At 34.3% G+C, this 18,235-nt stretch overlaps 1 protein-coding gene across 12 annotated transcripts in view; it reads left to right on the top strand.

Moving 5' to 3' along the window:
- The window catches only part of LOC128670120 (uncharacterized protein), a 96,114-nt gene that overhangs the window by 62,327 nt on the left and 15,552 nt on the right, over nucleotides 1-18,235 (top strand). For all 12 annotated transcript variants that reach the window (XM_053745526.2, XM_053745521.2, XM_053745519.2 and 9 more), the window contains 2 exons: nucleotides 3,572-4,069; nucleotides 12,956-13,099. In XM_053745526.2, coding sequence (XP_053601501.1) covers nucleotides 3,572-4,069; nucleotides 12,956-13,099 — 642 coding nt within the window. The remainder of the gene's footprint in view (nucleotides 1-3,571; nucleotides 4,070-12,955; nucleotides 13,100-18,235) is intronic.

The raw sequence follows: 18,235 nt of genomic DNA on the forward strand, positions 1-18,235 counted from the left end.
TGTAGAATATAATTAAATATTAAATATATATGAAGATACAATAGATATAAATATTCTCATAGGCGATAGGCTAGCACCTAGTCACTATTAAACCTCAACGCCATCATATAACTAAACATGGCCTTCGATTTTCCATTATGTGTTAGAAGTGACACTAAATGTGACTCTGTACTTATTATAGGGTGGGAGCCACATTATTTTCCTTTGCGGTGTCTTGCATCAATGCAATGTCACCTGGCTTTCTCAGTCAATAGGTACTGTGAAGATCTAGCGCTGCTTTTGAAGCTTTGACACAGAACGTTTCAGCAAATAAACTGAACACATCTGCACTAATGGAATTTGAGAGCAAGTGCTATCTACTTTTATTGAAATTTTAATCTAAGGTCAAATCTGTTGAACATTTCATTTTCCAACGTTTTTCATATATCATTATTGACTACGTAAGTGTATTAAATTGATATATAAATAGTCAGCTTAGTTCGACGTATTTCAATCATCTCTTCTCTTTATAATATCAGTATGATATAATAAAATATATAATGTTACTTACCTACTAAAATTAGGCAAATGGGGTAGTACACTAAAGTGGCATTTGATTAATTTTAAAAGTAAGATTCTTATGGCACGTTTTAATTTAAAATGACACAAGTAAGATTAGTACGAGCGATCCAGATTGTCGCGGCTCCGCATAGTTTCAACAAACTTGCCTGCTGGGAATTAAATTGCTTACCTAAATAGCTTTTTACAAGAAAATGTTCTGATTGACTTGCTCGGAGTTTCAAGAATGTATTAAATATCTTTTTTAACTTTACTTTTTTATACTCATCACGTCTTTATCCGTTACGGAGGGAAAAAGTCAAGAGTTGCAAATCTCGAAAGCTATGTTTTGCCGAACAGCGTGCTAGTTGGTGGTATTGGGATTCAGAAATAAATAAAAATAAATATATATGGACAAATCACAAAAACTTAGTTGGCCCCAAAAGGAACTTCGAGACTTGTATGGGTTACTAACTCAACGGTACTATATTTTATAACATATACATATATAGATAAACAAGAAACGGTGAAAGATTGCTATGTGAACTCCAGTTTGTAGCCCTTTCCCTTTTATAATTTTTGACATATTTACTTTTATATTTCGTTGATGTGTTATATTCCACATAATGACCACGATCTTTCTCTTTGAGGAATGAGATATACATAATTTACACTTTAGGTTATTGTTACAATTAATACTTATTGATTTCAAATGCGACGCTTACATAACAAACTACAGCATATTTTGTCCACTTATCAAAACATATTCGAAGCAGCTGAGACAACTGTTCTTTGTTTTGTAACGCATTAAATTAGCGGAAGCGTTAAATAATCTATTTCTGCTGGTCTAAAGAACTGTCTGTCTTCGACAAGGGATGGCTACAACTGGCGAGGAATAAAAGTGGTTGGAAACAAAAAGGGGAGGCGTTTAACCGGCAGTGAGATCTCATAGCTACATAAAAATAATCGACCATTATGGTCGACTATTTTTATGTAGCTATGGTCGGACCATTAATTTGTCGCCAAGATAATGTATGGAGTAGATCAAGCACTCTCAATGTTTGGAAAATGACATGTGACGAACTGACATAAATCCGAAAGTTTCTTCTTAAAAAACCCTTTTAAAATTGAGTGTATTCATACCAATTGATTAGTGTAAAGGTTGCGAAGTCGAAAAGGCATATTTTGCTGTTTGCCTTAAGTTCCCATTGTTTCAAGATAGGCGACTCTCATTGCTCGATGACTTTGACAATAAGTAGTCTTATTCAGGACTCCTTACCTTCCTTTCGACAAAGCAGCGTTCTGTCAGCACTCGATCATAATCTTAAGATGTTTTCTTGTATACTTTTGACCATTTACTTTGTCATACCATTACAATCTGGCATTATAGGGACCAAAACTGTTTAAACGAGTTTTTTTTGGCATTTTTTCTCAGTAACGATCGTTCCGATCGTAAATGCTAGGAGTTTGAGAAATTACTAAATAATATAAAAATACAGGGAAAAATGCTTGTGAAGGTCTAATTTCTGAATAAATTGACTTACAAATTTTTGTTTCGTCGAGAATTATTCTTAGGTGCTAAAAACTCAAAAAGTTTGCGTTACACGAAAATATTTAATTAAGCATTTTTTGTAGATTGACATAATGAGTCTATTTTCCTTAACAAGGCAATTACCCTTGTATCAGAAAGTAATGGCCAATTAAAGTATGAAAAAGAGATAAAAAAGTTACAATTCTGTAGATGGTTAAGTACACAGTTGTTTGTCACAATATTCACTTATTAAAGCAACTAAGATTATATGAGAATTTAGCCTTATATATGTTACCAGCTAGGAAATTCGCGATGAAAAGTATTCTATGTATTATTCCAGGTTACATTCTACCCATGTACCAAATTTATTAATAATCCGTTCCGATTCTGTGTGAAAGAGTAACAAACATATCTAAACATATATGTCCTCACAAACTTTCGTATTTATAATATTATTAGGATTTGAAGCTATTTATAGCTTATAAGCTGCTTAGTAGCTAGTTCAGTTTTATTTCTAAGTACTCATTCGCTAAATAAAGACGACTATTCGCTAAATATAGAAGCTAAATCTATAATAATCTGTCAATTCGTTTTAATTTTATCTAAAAGTCACAAATAGAAAGATCCCTTTTGGCACGAAGGGTATCACGAAATACCGAACGGGAAACTAATGTTTAGATCGAATCATTGCACACGCGCCCTGGGCGAATTTTTTGTGGTGCCCCTCACGCTAACTGGGGGTCATCCTTTGATCCAATATGTTTTAACCACTTAGATATTCGGATCACTTGGTCTAAAATAATAAAAATTTCTAAGTTACTTTCCAGCAGTGTATAGTTGTATCCTGCCCATTAGTAATTCTAGAACAGCAGTACGTTGTGTGATCTTAAAAAAAGCATATTCGTTAAATCTCGGCGCCACTTCAATTCCAGCACCCTGGGTGATCGCCCAAACGCGTCCCTTAAAGTAGGTACTATCACCAGGGACGTCGGGGTTTTCTCTGCAAGTTAATTTTAGCGAACGTTTATAAATAGCTGGACCCTTTATGACATGAAAGGGGTGTCATGAAATATAATTGTATCGCCCTTAGGACTTCCATCTATAAATTTTAAACACGTATCCACGTGCTAACACGTAACACGTATAGACTAACATCCGTTAGCATAAGATAACTTTTGAGTTAAATTATTTGTTGTTTACCTTTGTTGTTTCTACTTACAGTTACTGATCAGTACATACAAGTAAACAATACCCGCCGACAAACTGTTTTACAGTTTGACAGACTATTTAAATATTTAATGTACTGTTTTGTTGAATTATATAATTATTTCCATAATTCTGATCGTTTGATGACGATGGTCGTCAACCGCCAATCTAATTCCTTACTATTAGACTATATGAAACTTCGACGTCTTGTAATGTTATATATGAGTATTTCTTAACATTTCACATAATAAAAAATAGTTAAACTAAATAGCTTATTATTGTTCTCTATTGTTACAGGCGAGACGTTAATAGTATGGTTCTGCCTAGATTACTTCTCGGATTTCCTCTACCTGGCCGACATCCTCTTCCACTTCAGAACAGGCTACCTCGAGGACGGCGTGCTCCAAACAGACGCGGCGAAACTCAGAGCACACTACATGAACTCCACCACTTTCTACATAGACTGCCTCTGCCTCCTACCGCTGGACTTTCTATACCTCTCTATAGGATTCAACTCCATCCTGCGCTCGTTTCGCCTCGTCAAAATCTATCGCTTCTGGGCTTTCATGGACCGCACGGAGCGACACACGAACTATCCAAACTTGTTTAGATCGACCAGTTTAATTCATTATTTACTAGTGATATTTCATTGGAACGGGTGCTTGTACCATATAATATATAAAAACAATGGGTTCGGTAGTAAGAATTGGGTGTATCATGACACTGAGACTGCGGATGTAGTGAAACAGTATTTGCAGAGTTACTATTGGTGCACGTTGGCGCTCACGACCATAGGTGAGTCTAATTTGTTTTATTTAAATTTCTATATTAAGCTCGGTTTGCATTTTGATCAGTGGTAAGTACCAGTGTTAAATGTAGGTGAAATTGACATATTTATTTGCATTTGGTGATAAAGATACTTACATAGTCTGGCACTGATTAGTGTTAAGTATGTTTCAAGTGCAACGCCACTTCCTTTCGCAATTGAATGGACATGAACTTAACGCTAACCAATACACTATTTCACATATACACATAGCACTTAGCACTTAACACTAATCAGAATCGCAATCGGGTTTGAGTGAGGTATTTCACTCATAGAAATTCTGAATTAGTAGCATATATCGGAATCTATTAGTATTTAAGGACAATTAGAAAAATAATGCATATGAAGTAAAAATACTTTAATACTAGTAAAATATTAATCGTTTCGTTTACTTAGTTAGTAACGAAACACTGATTCGACTTTTATGCTACTACTTTAGTGTCAAAATTTAATGATTAATAATAATCATCTACATATTGCCACAAAATATTAAATGCTTTAAAACACAATTTCGAATATTTTATACGAAATATGTATGTATATGTCCTAACTAAGCTACAAATATGACAAGGCAGCTTGACGCGGTGCGATGCGATAATATTTAACCATTATCAAACGCGATAAAGGATATGGCTGTGTTAACTTGACGTTGACGCCTTAATCTACCATAGCGTCACAACGTTTTGTACAGCGCTACGTCACTCAGTTAGGACGCCGGGTAAACAAACCCGATTATTGTTAGAGAGGTTCGCGCCTAACCTTCAGCTTAATAATAAGTCTGGTCTTGTTCATTACGAGACCCTTCCGTGGGTCCCTAATTTACCTTTGAAGATGCGAACTTTAAAGCTTCTGACATACGAGATAGTGTATAATATGTTGAGCCTTTAAATTATTTAATAAAGATAAACATCAGTCGATTTTGTTACAGATGTCGGAATCGGGTCTTAATTTACATAAAGTTTAAAATTATGAGCGATTGCTGAAAGCAAACTGCTTTTACCATTCATTTTTAATGTGGTCTTTGCCCTCTAATACGTCTAGGATTCATAAATGTGACTTAAAAGGAGTCAGCTTTTTATATAACAATGTTATTTAGTTCTCGTGCTTACATTGCCAGACGAGAGAGAATAAACAAAAGGAAATTACTGCGCATTGTCTTGTACTACAAAAATATAATATAGCACATATTTTGAACAAAATCATGTGTAGAACAACTTCAGTCTAATCACATAAAGAATTATAGCTCATGCTATTTGCGTAAAGGTGTCATTCGCAAGAATTTGAAGTAATACATTAAAAAATCACGGACACAATCTTCTTTTGGTTGCAGTATCATTAGCTACTCAAAAATTGTATGAAAACAATATGAGCGAGCGCGCGGCCCCGGAACCGTCGTCGTTAAAGTAGATGACGTAGATTATGTGACGCCATTTTAATATAATTTCACATTTAATGCCCATAAAAGCTCTCGAAACCTCTACCTTACGTGCTATAGAATACTTTACATAAAGAATTTTAATGCGCTTCGTTGTAACCCGGCGTGAAACGCGGACAATGTTATATTATTTTTATATAAGTTGTTTTTAGATACTTCTGGTTCACATAAATAGGATCTGGTTTGAAAAGCACAGAACTTGTTACTTTGTTTGGCGTTGTGTCGCATAATATTTGTTGTCTTTAGTATGTATCACAAATATATATTAATAAATTAACAAATAATAATGACAAATTAAAACACAATAATTATATTATTACATTTTATAAACATTTTATATAATTTTATACGTATAAATATCTGTTCTTCAGAGTGAAAGCCACCACTGAATGAGTTAAAACTACTTCAACTATTTATAATATTTAAAAGCTCACAATATAAATGTCATCATTTTTATGTCAATTTCATATTTTTGAAGAATTATCCGTGTGAGAATAAAGTGCTAAGCGAAATGAAGCGTCTTAACTCGAGCGCTGTCGAGTGTCGCCTGATCACCACTCGGTCGCTGCACCTCAAGCGTGGTGCTTAACACAATGGCATTTTATGGGCCAATTAGCAAATATTTGCAATCTTTACGTACAATTTTATAAATCGAGTGTTTGAATGTTATCTTCATTTCGTGTTTAAATATTAACTAGTGTGCTACGAAAAGCTACGCTACGACATGTTGTAGCGACTGCGCTCGTACACGTGTAGACACTTGTCGGAGCAACTGAACACGATGTGAAGATTTGAGTTTTATTTAGTAAATTGCAACTTTTCATTACTAAACATTTTATACCATAATCATTAAAACATAAACGACAAGGATATACCTATTCGATGAAAAATTTTAAGACATACGATTTAAAAAAATACTGAACTACGTATTCTTAATGCATTTAAATCTAAGTTTATTTAACATCGTTTTCATTATCATAAAAAATGAAAATCACGAACACAAATTTATCAACTAATAACATTAACATGTGTAATATAATAACTAAATGCAAATATGGAACTAATTCATAGTGTAGTTAAACTAAATGTAGAAAAGCAAACAAGATAATAAACGTGGTTTAGTCTAGAGCACTCGTATAAATTCTGAGTATTGCCTTCAGTGCACTCTATTTGCGCAAGTGAAGCAAAAGTAGCGTGAAGTTGGACGTCCGAATATTGTTTCATATAACCATAATAACCTACAGTCTGAGGAAAATTTTCAATTATTGTTTCGAAATACTAACAAATATTTTTTAATAAGAACGAAACATTTTTTATTGGAAATGATAACTAATTTCAATACGGATGATGTTCCCTGTTTATTTTTTTAAAACAGTTAAGTTTGTAAAGTCAAAGTAAACTTTTTAAAGTCCAAAATCGCAAATTGGTAATGCACGGAATTGTGCATCTTTCTTTACTTAGGTCATTTATGTTTAATATTGCTATTTAACTGATTTTTTTTTGTAATATAACTTTTGTCGCTGACTGTACGGGACACGCGCGCCTCCGGAGGTCGACATTTTCCGCTCATAAACATGAGCTAATTGCAGGAAAGATAGCGATAATTCCTTCGGCGAATATTGAATAAATCGGCGCGAGTGCTGGATAATAAGTGAATACTTCTTTGTTTGTACAGTCAACAACATATAAACCTGCCATTCGTCGCTATTACAAGCGGATAGTGTAAGACATGCAGTTGATTGTACTGTAGGTATCTTAATTTATCTGCGACGTTTTGGCGGCTTGCAGTGTATTGTACAAAAAACCGCACGCAATATAATTCTGCATAGATTTTCGGATATAATAACTAAGAACCCAAATTTATGAGGTAGGTTGATAATTGATTATATTTTTAAAAATATATAAGTAGGTTTAGTACCTAAGATAAGTTTTTGATGTGTAAAAAAGTGCTAATATCCATTTTGTTGTCAATTATTGTTTTCTTTATTTATCTCACTTTTTAAATTTTGATTTTTGCTTGACCCATAATCGAAGAGCATGCATGAAAAGAGTATAGAGGAATCGAGTTAGATTTGTCAGGATCGTGGCAAGTGGAAATCCCTAGTCTCTGTCTACCCCCATGGGATACAGTCATGATAATATGTATATATAAGATAATATAGGTAATTCAAACAAAAGGTTCGAGGCGGAGGCGGTCGAGACGACGCTGGACGCTCATTCCAACTTGCCTAAACTTGTCTATTTCCCGGCGGACGATGAACTTTTCTTGCTGAACTTTCTATAAACATCTTGATCACTCTGTTTATAAAAAATCTACTCATTGCCTACTTTATATTTAAAATAATTTACCATTAAATGTCGTCCAACCTTAATTAAATGTCGTCCAACTTTGTGTGACAGCAAAAAATATGTTTCAATCTGTACATTATGCATTTGTTTCAAAATACTAATTAATAATATTTCTCAGTTTGAACATATTTTTGTTAAATAAAAAATTTAAAACAATACAGATAAAGACCTGCTTTATTCAATTTTAGACTTGTTGTTATAAATATTGAATTATGAAAATAGATAAGCCCGTATTCAATGTTTGTATAAAGCATTCAAAAATCGTCCCCTTGGGAGTCTTTCGATCAAAATATTGCGTGAAAGATGATAAGAAAGGAGGCAAAGCATAACATGGTTTATACAAACTTCGCTCAAGTGTCTTGCGCATTTGAAATTTTGTTTGCATTTGTTGAAGTGGAAATTTTAATAATTGTTCATTGTTTGCTTTCTATTAAAGTTAAGCCTTTATTCAACAGTAGCTTATGTTGAAGTATTTAATGTATTGAGCTGAAACGTATAAAAACACGATACGTTATTCATATGAAAAATCCTTGACTATTAAACATCAAAACATTGTTGATTTTTAGATATTCTTGTAAAAAAATAATTAAAGAATAGAATTTTATTTCAATCATTCATTTTCATCCGTTAACCTTGTATCCACTCAATCTGTACTTGTCTTCTTCGAATCGTAATCATTTGTTTAACAAATAAAATCAAGCTTTTGTAACAAAGCATTCAAAGGAAAATATCGGTTTTCCTCTTTCTTGACTCCCATTCAGCAAATATTGATCCCAAAACGTTGAAATGTAGACGCGAGGGGTGTATGACGTTCTGTATTGTGCGGGCCCGACATTTCTCAACAATTCTGGAGTTATGACATTTTGTGTCCGGAGGCAGCATTGTTGTGCGACTTGTCGGCTCGGCTTAGGGACCGTTTATTGATGGATTTTATCTGAAAAATGTTCTATCCATCAACCAGCCATATTAGACTTTACAATATGTAGCCATATTAGTGTAACTTATTTATTATAGTGTAACATTTGTTTAAAGTAAACTAGATAAAATCAACTAATACAAGTTTTTTATATAACGATAATTGTCTTTATTTTTTGGATGAAATTTGTAATTAAACATTATTTTTTTACAATTAACACGTTTTAAACACACGACGTTTCTAGGCGCACCGGTCATATTTATCATGATAATGTATTGTTACCCAAACTAAACGATCAAACGATTTCAGCTCAATCGTTTGAAGATATCTACTTCAATTTTGAAGTAGATATCAGGAGTTGCAGATAGTTGTAGGATTTCACAGAGACATAGGGACAAAATATACATTGCAAGTCAAATAAAAGCTTGTCTGAAAGATTCCTGAATCAAGTCAACAAAAACTAATTATCAAATCAGGCAAGATACAAAGCTGTTATGTACGTGCGTACACAACTGACCCGTATTGTTAGTTATAACGCAATCTACTTCATTAAATTTACAGCGAAAATTAATACGAATCAATGAATATAAATTGTAATATTCGTACGCAGATTTATAATGTGCAGATCCGAATGCGATATAATTAGTGCACAGAGTATTAACAGGTACAGAGCGTTCATTATACAGTGCATAAATTAACACGCGTCACGCTCCGCTTCGCGCTCATATTGTAGTTGCTAAATGAAGCCTGCAACACCGTTTAGGCCAAATCAACCGTTGGAATGCGATAATAGTTTCCATTTTCCGTTTCGTTAATAATGTAGATGAGAAAATAAAGCTAAAAAATAAAGGCCTACCTTGCCTATACCTTTTAATTTTTCACTCGAGCTCGGCCTGCGGCATCGCCGTGAAGCTCGCACTGATACTATTTTTATGTTAGAGACAGGATAAAAACATCTGTTTGTTTTACAATTCCCAACAAAAAACAACGTGTACTAAAATAGCAATAGTTTACGTTTGTTCGGAAGCTCGAATTAGGTTTGAGTAAAAAATATGAAAAGATAATGTATTTTATCCCAGGCATCGTAATAAAATGGACAATATATGTTGGTAACCCATATAATATAAGTATATTTTAACTACGTATCGGCTAAATGAAACTACTGATAATTAGTAAGCTCATTTTGCCGCCTGAAGTTCTTCGCAATTAGATTACCTTCACTACTCCCAACGAATAATACACAGCAACCTGTACGATAATGGGAAAAGTTTAAATCAACGGCAAATCCTGATATATTCCCTATGGTCTTATTGTTTCAGTACTGTGGGCCCAAACTCTGTGGACATACAATTTACTTGGTGCCTTATTTTGTGACAAAAATATATTATGTACTGCTTTTGTTAAATTTTGACGTTTTATCGACCACTGTATATTTCGTAGTACGATTAATTTTCATACAGTTTATGTGCAGCAGTGAGCAAAATATTTTTCATACAGTTTTCTGAGAGTATTTCTGTAGTCAATTTGAACTGAGTGGGAATACAGTTTGACTGGCGACGTGCAGTGCATTCTAATGGACTGCGCACATCACTGTCATACCCTTCTCACGCTGTATTGTCGCTCGTTTGTAAAAATATGACCCTGCGGATAAATAATTTAAGTCTTTGCTTTTTCAACAATAGCTGTACCCAGAATGAAATAAACTACTAAGACAATAATTTAGTCATGTATGTTATGAACCTTCTTAAACACTTCTGTGTATTTTAAGTGGGTATAGAAAATATTAAGAAGTCTAATATGTCTGAGCATCAAATTTACATGAAGAGTGTCCCGCGGCACGCTAGCTCTTCGTCTAAGCAGTCTGAGAGCTGATTAAGTGCCATCGGCGTGCGAACAAAGGAGAGACGCCCACAATGTTGCAACTTGACAGAGGCAGTAAAATGAGCCGAGATTGGACCCCGCCATTTTATTGTTTGTAAACTTTTGGCAGTTCTAATAAGTGCGGACATTTTCATTCAAGAGAAGCCAGATGTTATTAGTCTTTGCCTTGAATAGAATGTGCTTTTTACCGTTTTCAAAAATGTTTGTAACATATTGGAAGTACCTTCAAAGGAGGATTGGAAGGATACACAACATGATTTTTCGTATTTAGCATACATGTTCTAAATATATTATATATATATATTATTTAGAATGCGCGAATAGAATAGAATCAACAGCTATTTTCTTATATATTTTCTTATGTATTTTCTTATATATTTTATATATGTAAAATAGGGAAAAAAGATCTATGAATGATTATCATATTTGTAGCATAGTAAAAATTACTTAATACACTATATTTATTAAATATTGTAATATATTTAGATAGAGATATATCACCGACATTCTAATAAGAGAATAATCGTATTCTCGTAAACTATCATTTCGTTTCGCAAATTAACAGATTTAAATACATATCTTGGCTCAAATGAACGTTAGATACGTCCTAAATACAGACATGAGCAACATTTTCTTTTGAAGTTTCTTGCATTTCTTACATAACAGTAATTTTCAGTATTTTCCTCATTTGCACAGACGTATTTCTTTTACTAGTAAACTTGGCGTCCCTTCGGGGCGTGTACATTTAGTTTAATAACGTTATCCATAAAAAGAAATTCGACCCCGTTGTCGCTGTCATCTCTTGAGAGACGATCCGTCTTCTGCGGACCGTACCTGCTTATATGGAACTCGGTCCCAGGGCACCAATATAGTAGAAGCACTCCTACGAGTCTTTGTATTTCTATGTAGCGATATCAGCAATTTTGGTAAACATCTTTGAATTTTATTCAGAAAAAACGATATATCCCGTCGGGAATATTTTACCTTTTATATTTGTAAATACATGGGATTACCAAAACAAGCCCGCTCTCACGGGAAATTCAGAATAAAAACATGATATTAAATTAATGTTCATTACTTTTACGACGTATGTGAAGCTATTATTGAAATTCATGTAATGTAAAAGACCCCATCCCCCCCTAAAATTTGTGGTGTCGCAACAATCGACTGATAGAAATATCATAGATTCCATTTGCTGATATTTCAACTGCACTTTATGAAATAAATAATACAAATGCAATGAGATAAAATAAGCTTAAATGCATATGAAGAAAAATGAAATGTTTCACATATAGCGTCGCGTCGCATGTCACAAATGAGTTGACAATTTACGGCGACTTTTAAAAACAAATTCGCTTTTTCTCGTGTCCTTGTCACAGGTGGCGGGATAAAGTACTTACACACGGAGCTTAATCTGACATTGACTCGGGCGCGTCGAGATAAAAATGGAGCCGTACAATTTTTACGTTAATATCTGCGGCATTTCCTAACTGGATCAACATAAAAGCAGGCTTTGTTAGCAATGTTCACAAGCGCATAACCGTTTTTTAAATTAGTTTATTGCGTTTTTTATCTGTGGATCCGCAGTTTTTTTTAATGACGTGATACGCACGCACACAGCGCCATAACCGCAGACCACTTTTCAACACACATTTTAGCAGAATATGATTCATTCCATTCCACCGCTTATTTGATGCACGATATTGTTATATTTGTGCTCATTTTGATGCCGTGTCGCGCATTAAAATTCATTTGTTTTATTTAAATGGAGCTTGGGATAAAAGCCACGTTCCCAATTTGGATGCCGGGATTATGTTCGGATATAAACGCAGACGTAGGTAATAAAATGGGCAGGTGTATTAATCATATACGATGCGGATAATTGGAGTTTATTAACTCAATAATTCAATCATTTTTTTACGCACAAGGCAAATGAGGAGGTTGGCGCAGCACGTTCACTATTTGAAGGCCGTTATTTTATTAGAAACTGCTTTCAAAGATATGACAAAAATAATTTGTTTCATGAATATTGAAATTGTATAAACTTTTTCTGGAATATAAGGAACCTGCATATTTTACATACATGTATATATGAAGTAGTTACTGGTAATACGAAGAACAAAATCCCGTGTCTCACCCCATAGATAAAATAAATATAATATGACTCACCCCTTTTAGTTAAATAACTAAAAACAACAACAACTCTTAAAACAGCGACCACACTGAAAAGTATGTGATATCCAGTGCCGCGTCTACATGCCTTGTGATTTCCAGGTGACCTGCCGCGGCCGCGCAGTAAAGGGGAGTACGTGTTTGTGATTGCGCAGCTTCTGTTTGGGCTGCTCATGTTCGCGACCGTGCTCGGCCACGTCGCCAATATCGTTACCTCAGTCAGCACGGCCAGGAAAGAATTCCAAGGTAAATTCATATATTTATAATATCTCTCTCTCATATTAGTATATACTAAGAACATAACGAGAATATTCCCGGTTGCATTCGAGTCTATGACACCACAAACCCCGATGTCAGCGTTAAATTTTCGAAGATTTTACTGTGATTTCACTAATGACTGCCTGGCTGACGTCAATCCTCCTTGGGACTGCTATTGTTATTCATCAGCTGCCGAGGCTGTGTGTTCCTTCACCTCGTACGATATACATGAGACTAAATATCCTCATATGAATAGCGACTAGGCCAGGATATTAACAGCTGTTAATATTTTTACAATTATAATATAAAATGAATACCTTGATGCACATCATGCAACATTCCTATGCTAGAAATATTTTATATATAATATTTAACATTCAGATTACTCTGATAGAAGTTTCATGAAGGATTTTGTGGAGACACGTGCTACTTTAAGAATTTAACTTAGCACCTAAGCTATTTCTATTTTGATAGTGTGAAAGATGAATAATTAATAGAGACAATTTTTGAGAATTTTTAGATCTCCGTACCTCAAAAGGAAAAAACGTTTTATTGTCCGTGTGTTTTATATAAGTAATATTTTTTATTTCACTCCACATAACAATAACAATGAGTGTTTATAACAAATTACAAGAAATTATGGAGAACTGGCGCCTATTCTAGGTTTCCGAAGAACCTGTGTGATTGATGTGTGATTGATTACTTGTCATAAATTTCTAAACAAACTAATGAATTTACAAAGATTTTAGAGAGACAGTTCTGTTTGTAATTGTTTCAATCATATCTACTTACAGCAAATTATAAACCTTAACTCAAAAATAAAAGAGAAATGAGCTCCGTTCTAGAAGTCATCATTTCAACGTTGTTTTGTCATTTTTCTTTAATGAGAAAACACTTTCAACGAAACAGCTACCACAATTTATTTACCGTGCATATTTTGTTTAACTAAACCCAATGTCTCCGAGTGAAGGCAACAGATAGTTAGGGCAGTGATAAATCATGCGAGGCAAGGCAAGCTACAGCACGGCGAGGCGGCTGTCACATTAGCCTGCTAAGCAGGACGTGAGCTCGTCTGCTTCGCGTGCTCACAGGCCGGCCGCAAAACAATCCCCATAATAGGAACGTTAGATGCTGTCTTACGATTGTAAACTTATGATTAAATATTAAACTTAAACTCAAATATTTGTACTTCAAACTCACTCAAACTCAATTATAATACTTTATAACTGTGTAGTTACATTAGGATTAGCTGTGAAAATACAAATACATTGAAATTTTGATGGAGATTAATAATTTTCTTGTGACTCTTAAAAATCGATCCAGTAGTTTGTTTTTATCCTGCAGAAACTTGCCAATTCACTGAGGTAAAATGTATTTAATATGGTTAGTTTCAATATTAAATTTCCAGTGAATTTAGCTTAATGCGTGTTCAGACTGATGTGCTAAAATTTACAAAACTGCAAAATTCGTAATTTTGTATTGATAATTGGCCTTTCAGTTGTGTACAAAAAAAACTATAAAATTGAAAAAGTCAACTCGCTACCCTCTATTTTAGCAAGTCTGTATAATAAAATAGCAAATCTCCGCCACAGTATAAGATGAGAATCTCGAAGCAAGTTGGTCGCCGCCCGTCGGCCGTCGCATTACCGTGCTAAGCAGCTAGACGTGACGCCACGCGCACTACGTGACACGTGCCCCGACTATTCATGGAACCCTGTACTATTTCCGACTTCCAAGCACTCTGGTGATGGATGTACCTACCTACTGCTGGCTCACCTTTTGTTTTCCAACGCTTTCAGAGTGGAAGCGCGGTCAAGGGCACGCTGCGGTTGCTTTTGGAAATGTTATTTTACAGAGAACTGTATTTTTTTTTCTCTTTTATTTGAGAAAGGAATTTCAACTTTTACTTTTAGAAACATGATTTAATAGACAGAAATTGAATTAATAAGCTTAAATTTATATAAAACAACAAAATTATTATCTAGGTGTCATTGATGCGCATGTCGATGAGTCAATATACAGTAGGTACATGGGTTTAGGTGCAGTAGACTATATTAATAAATTAATGCACTTTGCTGCTTAATAAATCAGTTACCTACCATCCCTCGAGTCAGTTTCAACCATAATTGATTCCGTCCTAGCTCCAATAGTTAAAACTTCAGAGAGCAGTTTCTTACTAATCAATTCGAAGAAAGGACGAGTGCTTTATACACAGAGACCGGCAAAGTGTCAACAACTTTAATTAGCGCTGCAGCTCGGTTGAGAAGACAATGGTGCGACAGCGGAGCTGAATCCGTGACCTTCCTCGGTGGCGCTGCAGCGAAATAGGTCAGCGGCTTGAATTCTATAAATAGCTCGGCGAAAGTCGGGCGCCGCCCCATCCCAGCGTCGGCTGGCGTCCCGCCATCGATCTGCCTCCGCGCCCCACGCCACGAGCACAAGCCTAACAATTCAACAATAAATTGATCTACCTACTGCCTGCTTGTCCAGCGGGTGGACCAAAACAAATGCCACGGTCGAGTTGCATGCTGATTTTCAATGTACAATACAAATATTGTTTGTTGCCAAAAGAGATAAATTTATACAAAAAATAGGCGTTATAGATAAATATGTAAAAAAAAATATTTAGTATGTATTTACATTTTACATGCTATGGTGAACAGAATGCAATTTATTTTCAATTACTTATAGTTTTTACAATCGTATTAAAGCTTAATTAATTAATAGCGAAAACAATGCTTTTTATAAAAATGCTTTCTAATGCTACCTACATTGCCTGGTTATTTTTTGTACAACTTATTTTTATTTTTAAATGAATCTGGATATTTCATGTAAAAATTTTGGAGTGAAAAATCTGAATATTGAATGACATTATCTTTGAATATTGAATGGCATTATCTTTATTGCATTACATTCCACACAATGTAATAAGCGGAGGCTCTGCCGCTGCGCTCCGCTCAGCGGCGAGCGTCCAATCACATCAACAAACACTGTCAACAATGTCACGCGATACCTATCTCCTTTAAGTGATATACAAGCTATACGAGTACCGTATGTTACAACTTTTACTCTATTACATGTACACAAGGTGGTTTTTTAAACAGCCAAATTTTCACGGCAGGATTTTCATCCCCGATTTAAAACTTACAGTTTTTGCTATTGTATTGAAAGAAATGTGCATAAACTTTATCTATAGGAGAAAACAATAATTTCAAAAATGTATGTTCAGACGTTAAGTCACTTTAAATTGCTTTTTGGAGGTGTTGTATTGAATGAATGGTCTGAGCATGAGCATATTTTTAAAAATAGGGATTGTTTTTATAACGCCACACTGTATGCTTGTTACTACAGCTTATAGTTAATACGATACTTAAGTTATCTGTTCTATATATTCTCTTAAATCTTTAATCCTCATAATTGTGCGAATAATCTAAAAATATTCCACACAACGCTATAGTATATTCAGTCAATTTAATAAGAGGAAGTTCCGGGATTTATTTAATGTACCATGAGCTGAGAATTTCTTATATTACTGTTTTCCCACATCTGCAATTTATGAACATTTCATAACGATGAGATATGAACCGTGATTAAAAAAGATAGTGAAGCGTACATTTCAAATTATGAAATGTGGCCCGTTGCGGATTGGTGCCTTAAAAATGTTTACAACCATGACCAACTACGTGGCCCACACCAGGGCTCACGATATATGCTGAGTGGAGGCCGTTTTGATTTCATTTTCAATTGTTTTGTGTGTATTTTAATTATAATTCAAAGTTTTGTTGTAACTAAGGAAGCAAATTTTCTTTCTTTATTTTTTTAAATATATGATTTAAGAATGGAACCATATTTTATACTCAAAAATTTATCTTGCGTTTTTACTTTAGTACGTCGTAAACGACTCTGGTAAAAGATTTTATGGACGCGGATGAAGCTAGGGTTAGGTAAAGTCTAAATGTAGTAAGTTGGATAGTGGTTTTGCGGTCGTCCACAAGAGACGGTTTGCAGGGAAGTGCAAGACGTGGATATTTATATGTTTTCTTTTATACTTAAAACTATTTCCTTCATAGTGATTTAGATCGCATTTAACAAACATGTTTGATTACTTGTGTAATTAGAAATTGTGTATTGTGTAGAAATCAAATACACCAGTTCTATTGTCTACACGATTATTGTACATTACCAAATAAACAGATTATCAACAACCAGATCGGATAAATGTCGTGATATCGATAGTGTACTTCGTCGCATTTGCATCGTATTATCATTCATAATATCTATCAAACAAATAGAATATTCTTTATCATCCTTTTGTTTCAATAGTAATAATGTTCCTTTGTACTTCAGAATTCCTAACTTAAGTATATAACTCACTAAAATACAAAACATCGACATTCTATAACTCACAGCAAACTAAACTTACCTAACTTGACTGAATACTACATTACAGGATTAGTAACAGCGTAGTGCTAAAGATTTTACTCTGAGCTTATAGAAGTTTATAGTTAAATTTCCAAGTGGAAAATGTAATGAATGAGGTCGCGAGTTCCGAGATTATATTCGTACATGATAACATAAATTGACTATATAAGAGTGAGTTGCATATGTTAATACTGACGTTAATTTTAACCGGCGCGATGTCATTGTAGGTTAAAGTTTGCTTCAAAATTGCAACTAAATGGTGCAACCGACTCTTAGTCTTTTGTTTTTAGTTAATTTAATTTCTTGCATTTCATCCTTCTTCCTCAGCATCACTCCATCGGTTGACTGATAGAAATACCCTAGCTTTTAGGTATGGCTTTTTCTCGTTGAAATAAAGTTAAATAAATAATTAGGCTATTGTGCAAAAAAAGACGTTTATTATCTATTCCTAATCTTACTAATATTATAAATATGAATGTTTGTGAGGGTATATGTGTGTATGTATGTTTGTTACTCCTTCACGCAAAAAGTACTGAATGGATTGTTCTGAAATTTGGTGCACGGGTAGAACATAACCTTTACTTAGTACTTTATCCCGAAATTCCCACGGGGGCGAAGCCCCGGGGCGCAGCTAGTATCTCAATCAAGCTATAATATATTATCGTGTATCTTACTAATAATATCTTGTTACTTACAAACATA

The sequence above is a fragment of the Plodia interpunctella genome, chromosome 5, assembly GCF_027563975.2.
Source record: "Plodia interpunctella isolate USDA-ARS_2022_Savannah chromosome 5, ilPloInte3.2, whole genome shotgun sequence".
Lineage (NCBI taxonomy): Eukaryota > Metazoa > Arthropoda > Insecta > Lepidoptera > Pyralidae > Plodia > Plodia interpunctella.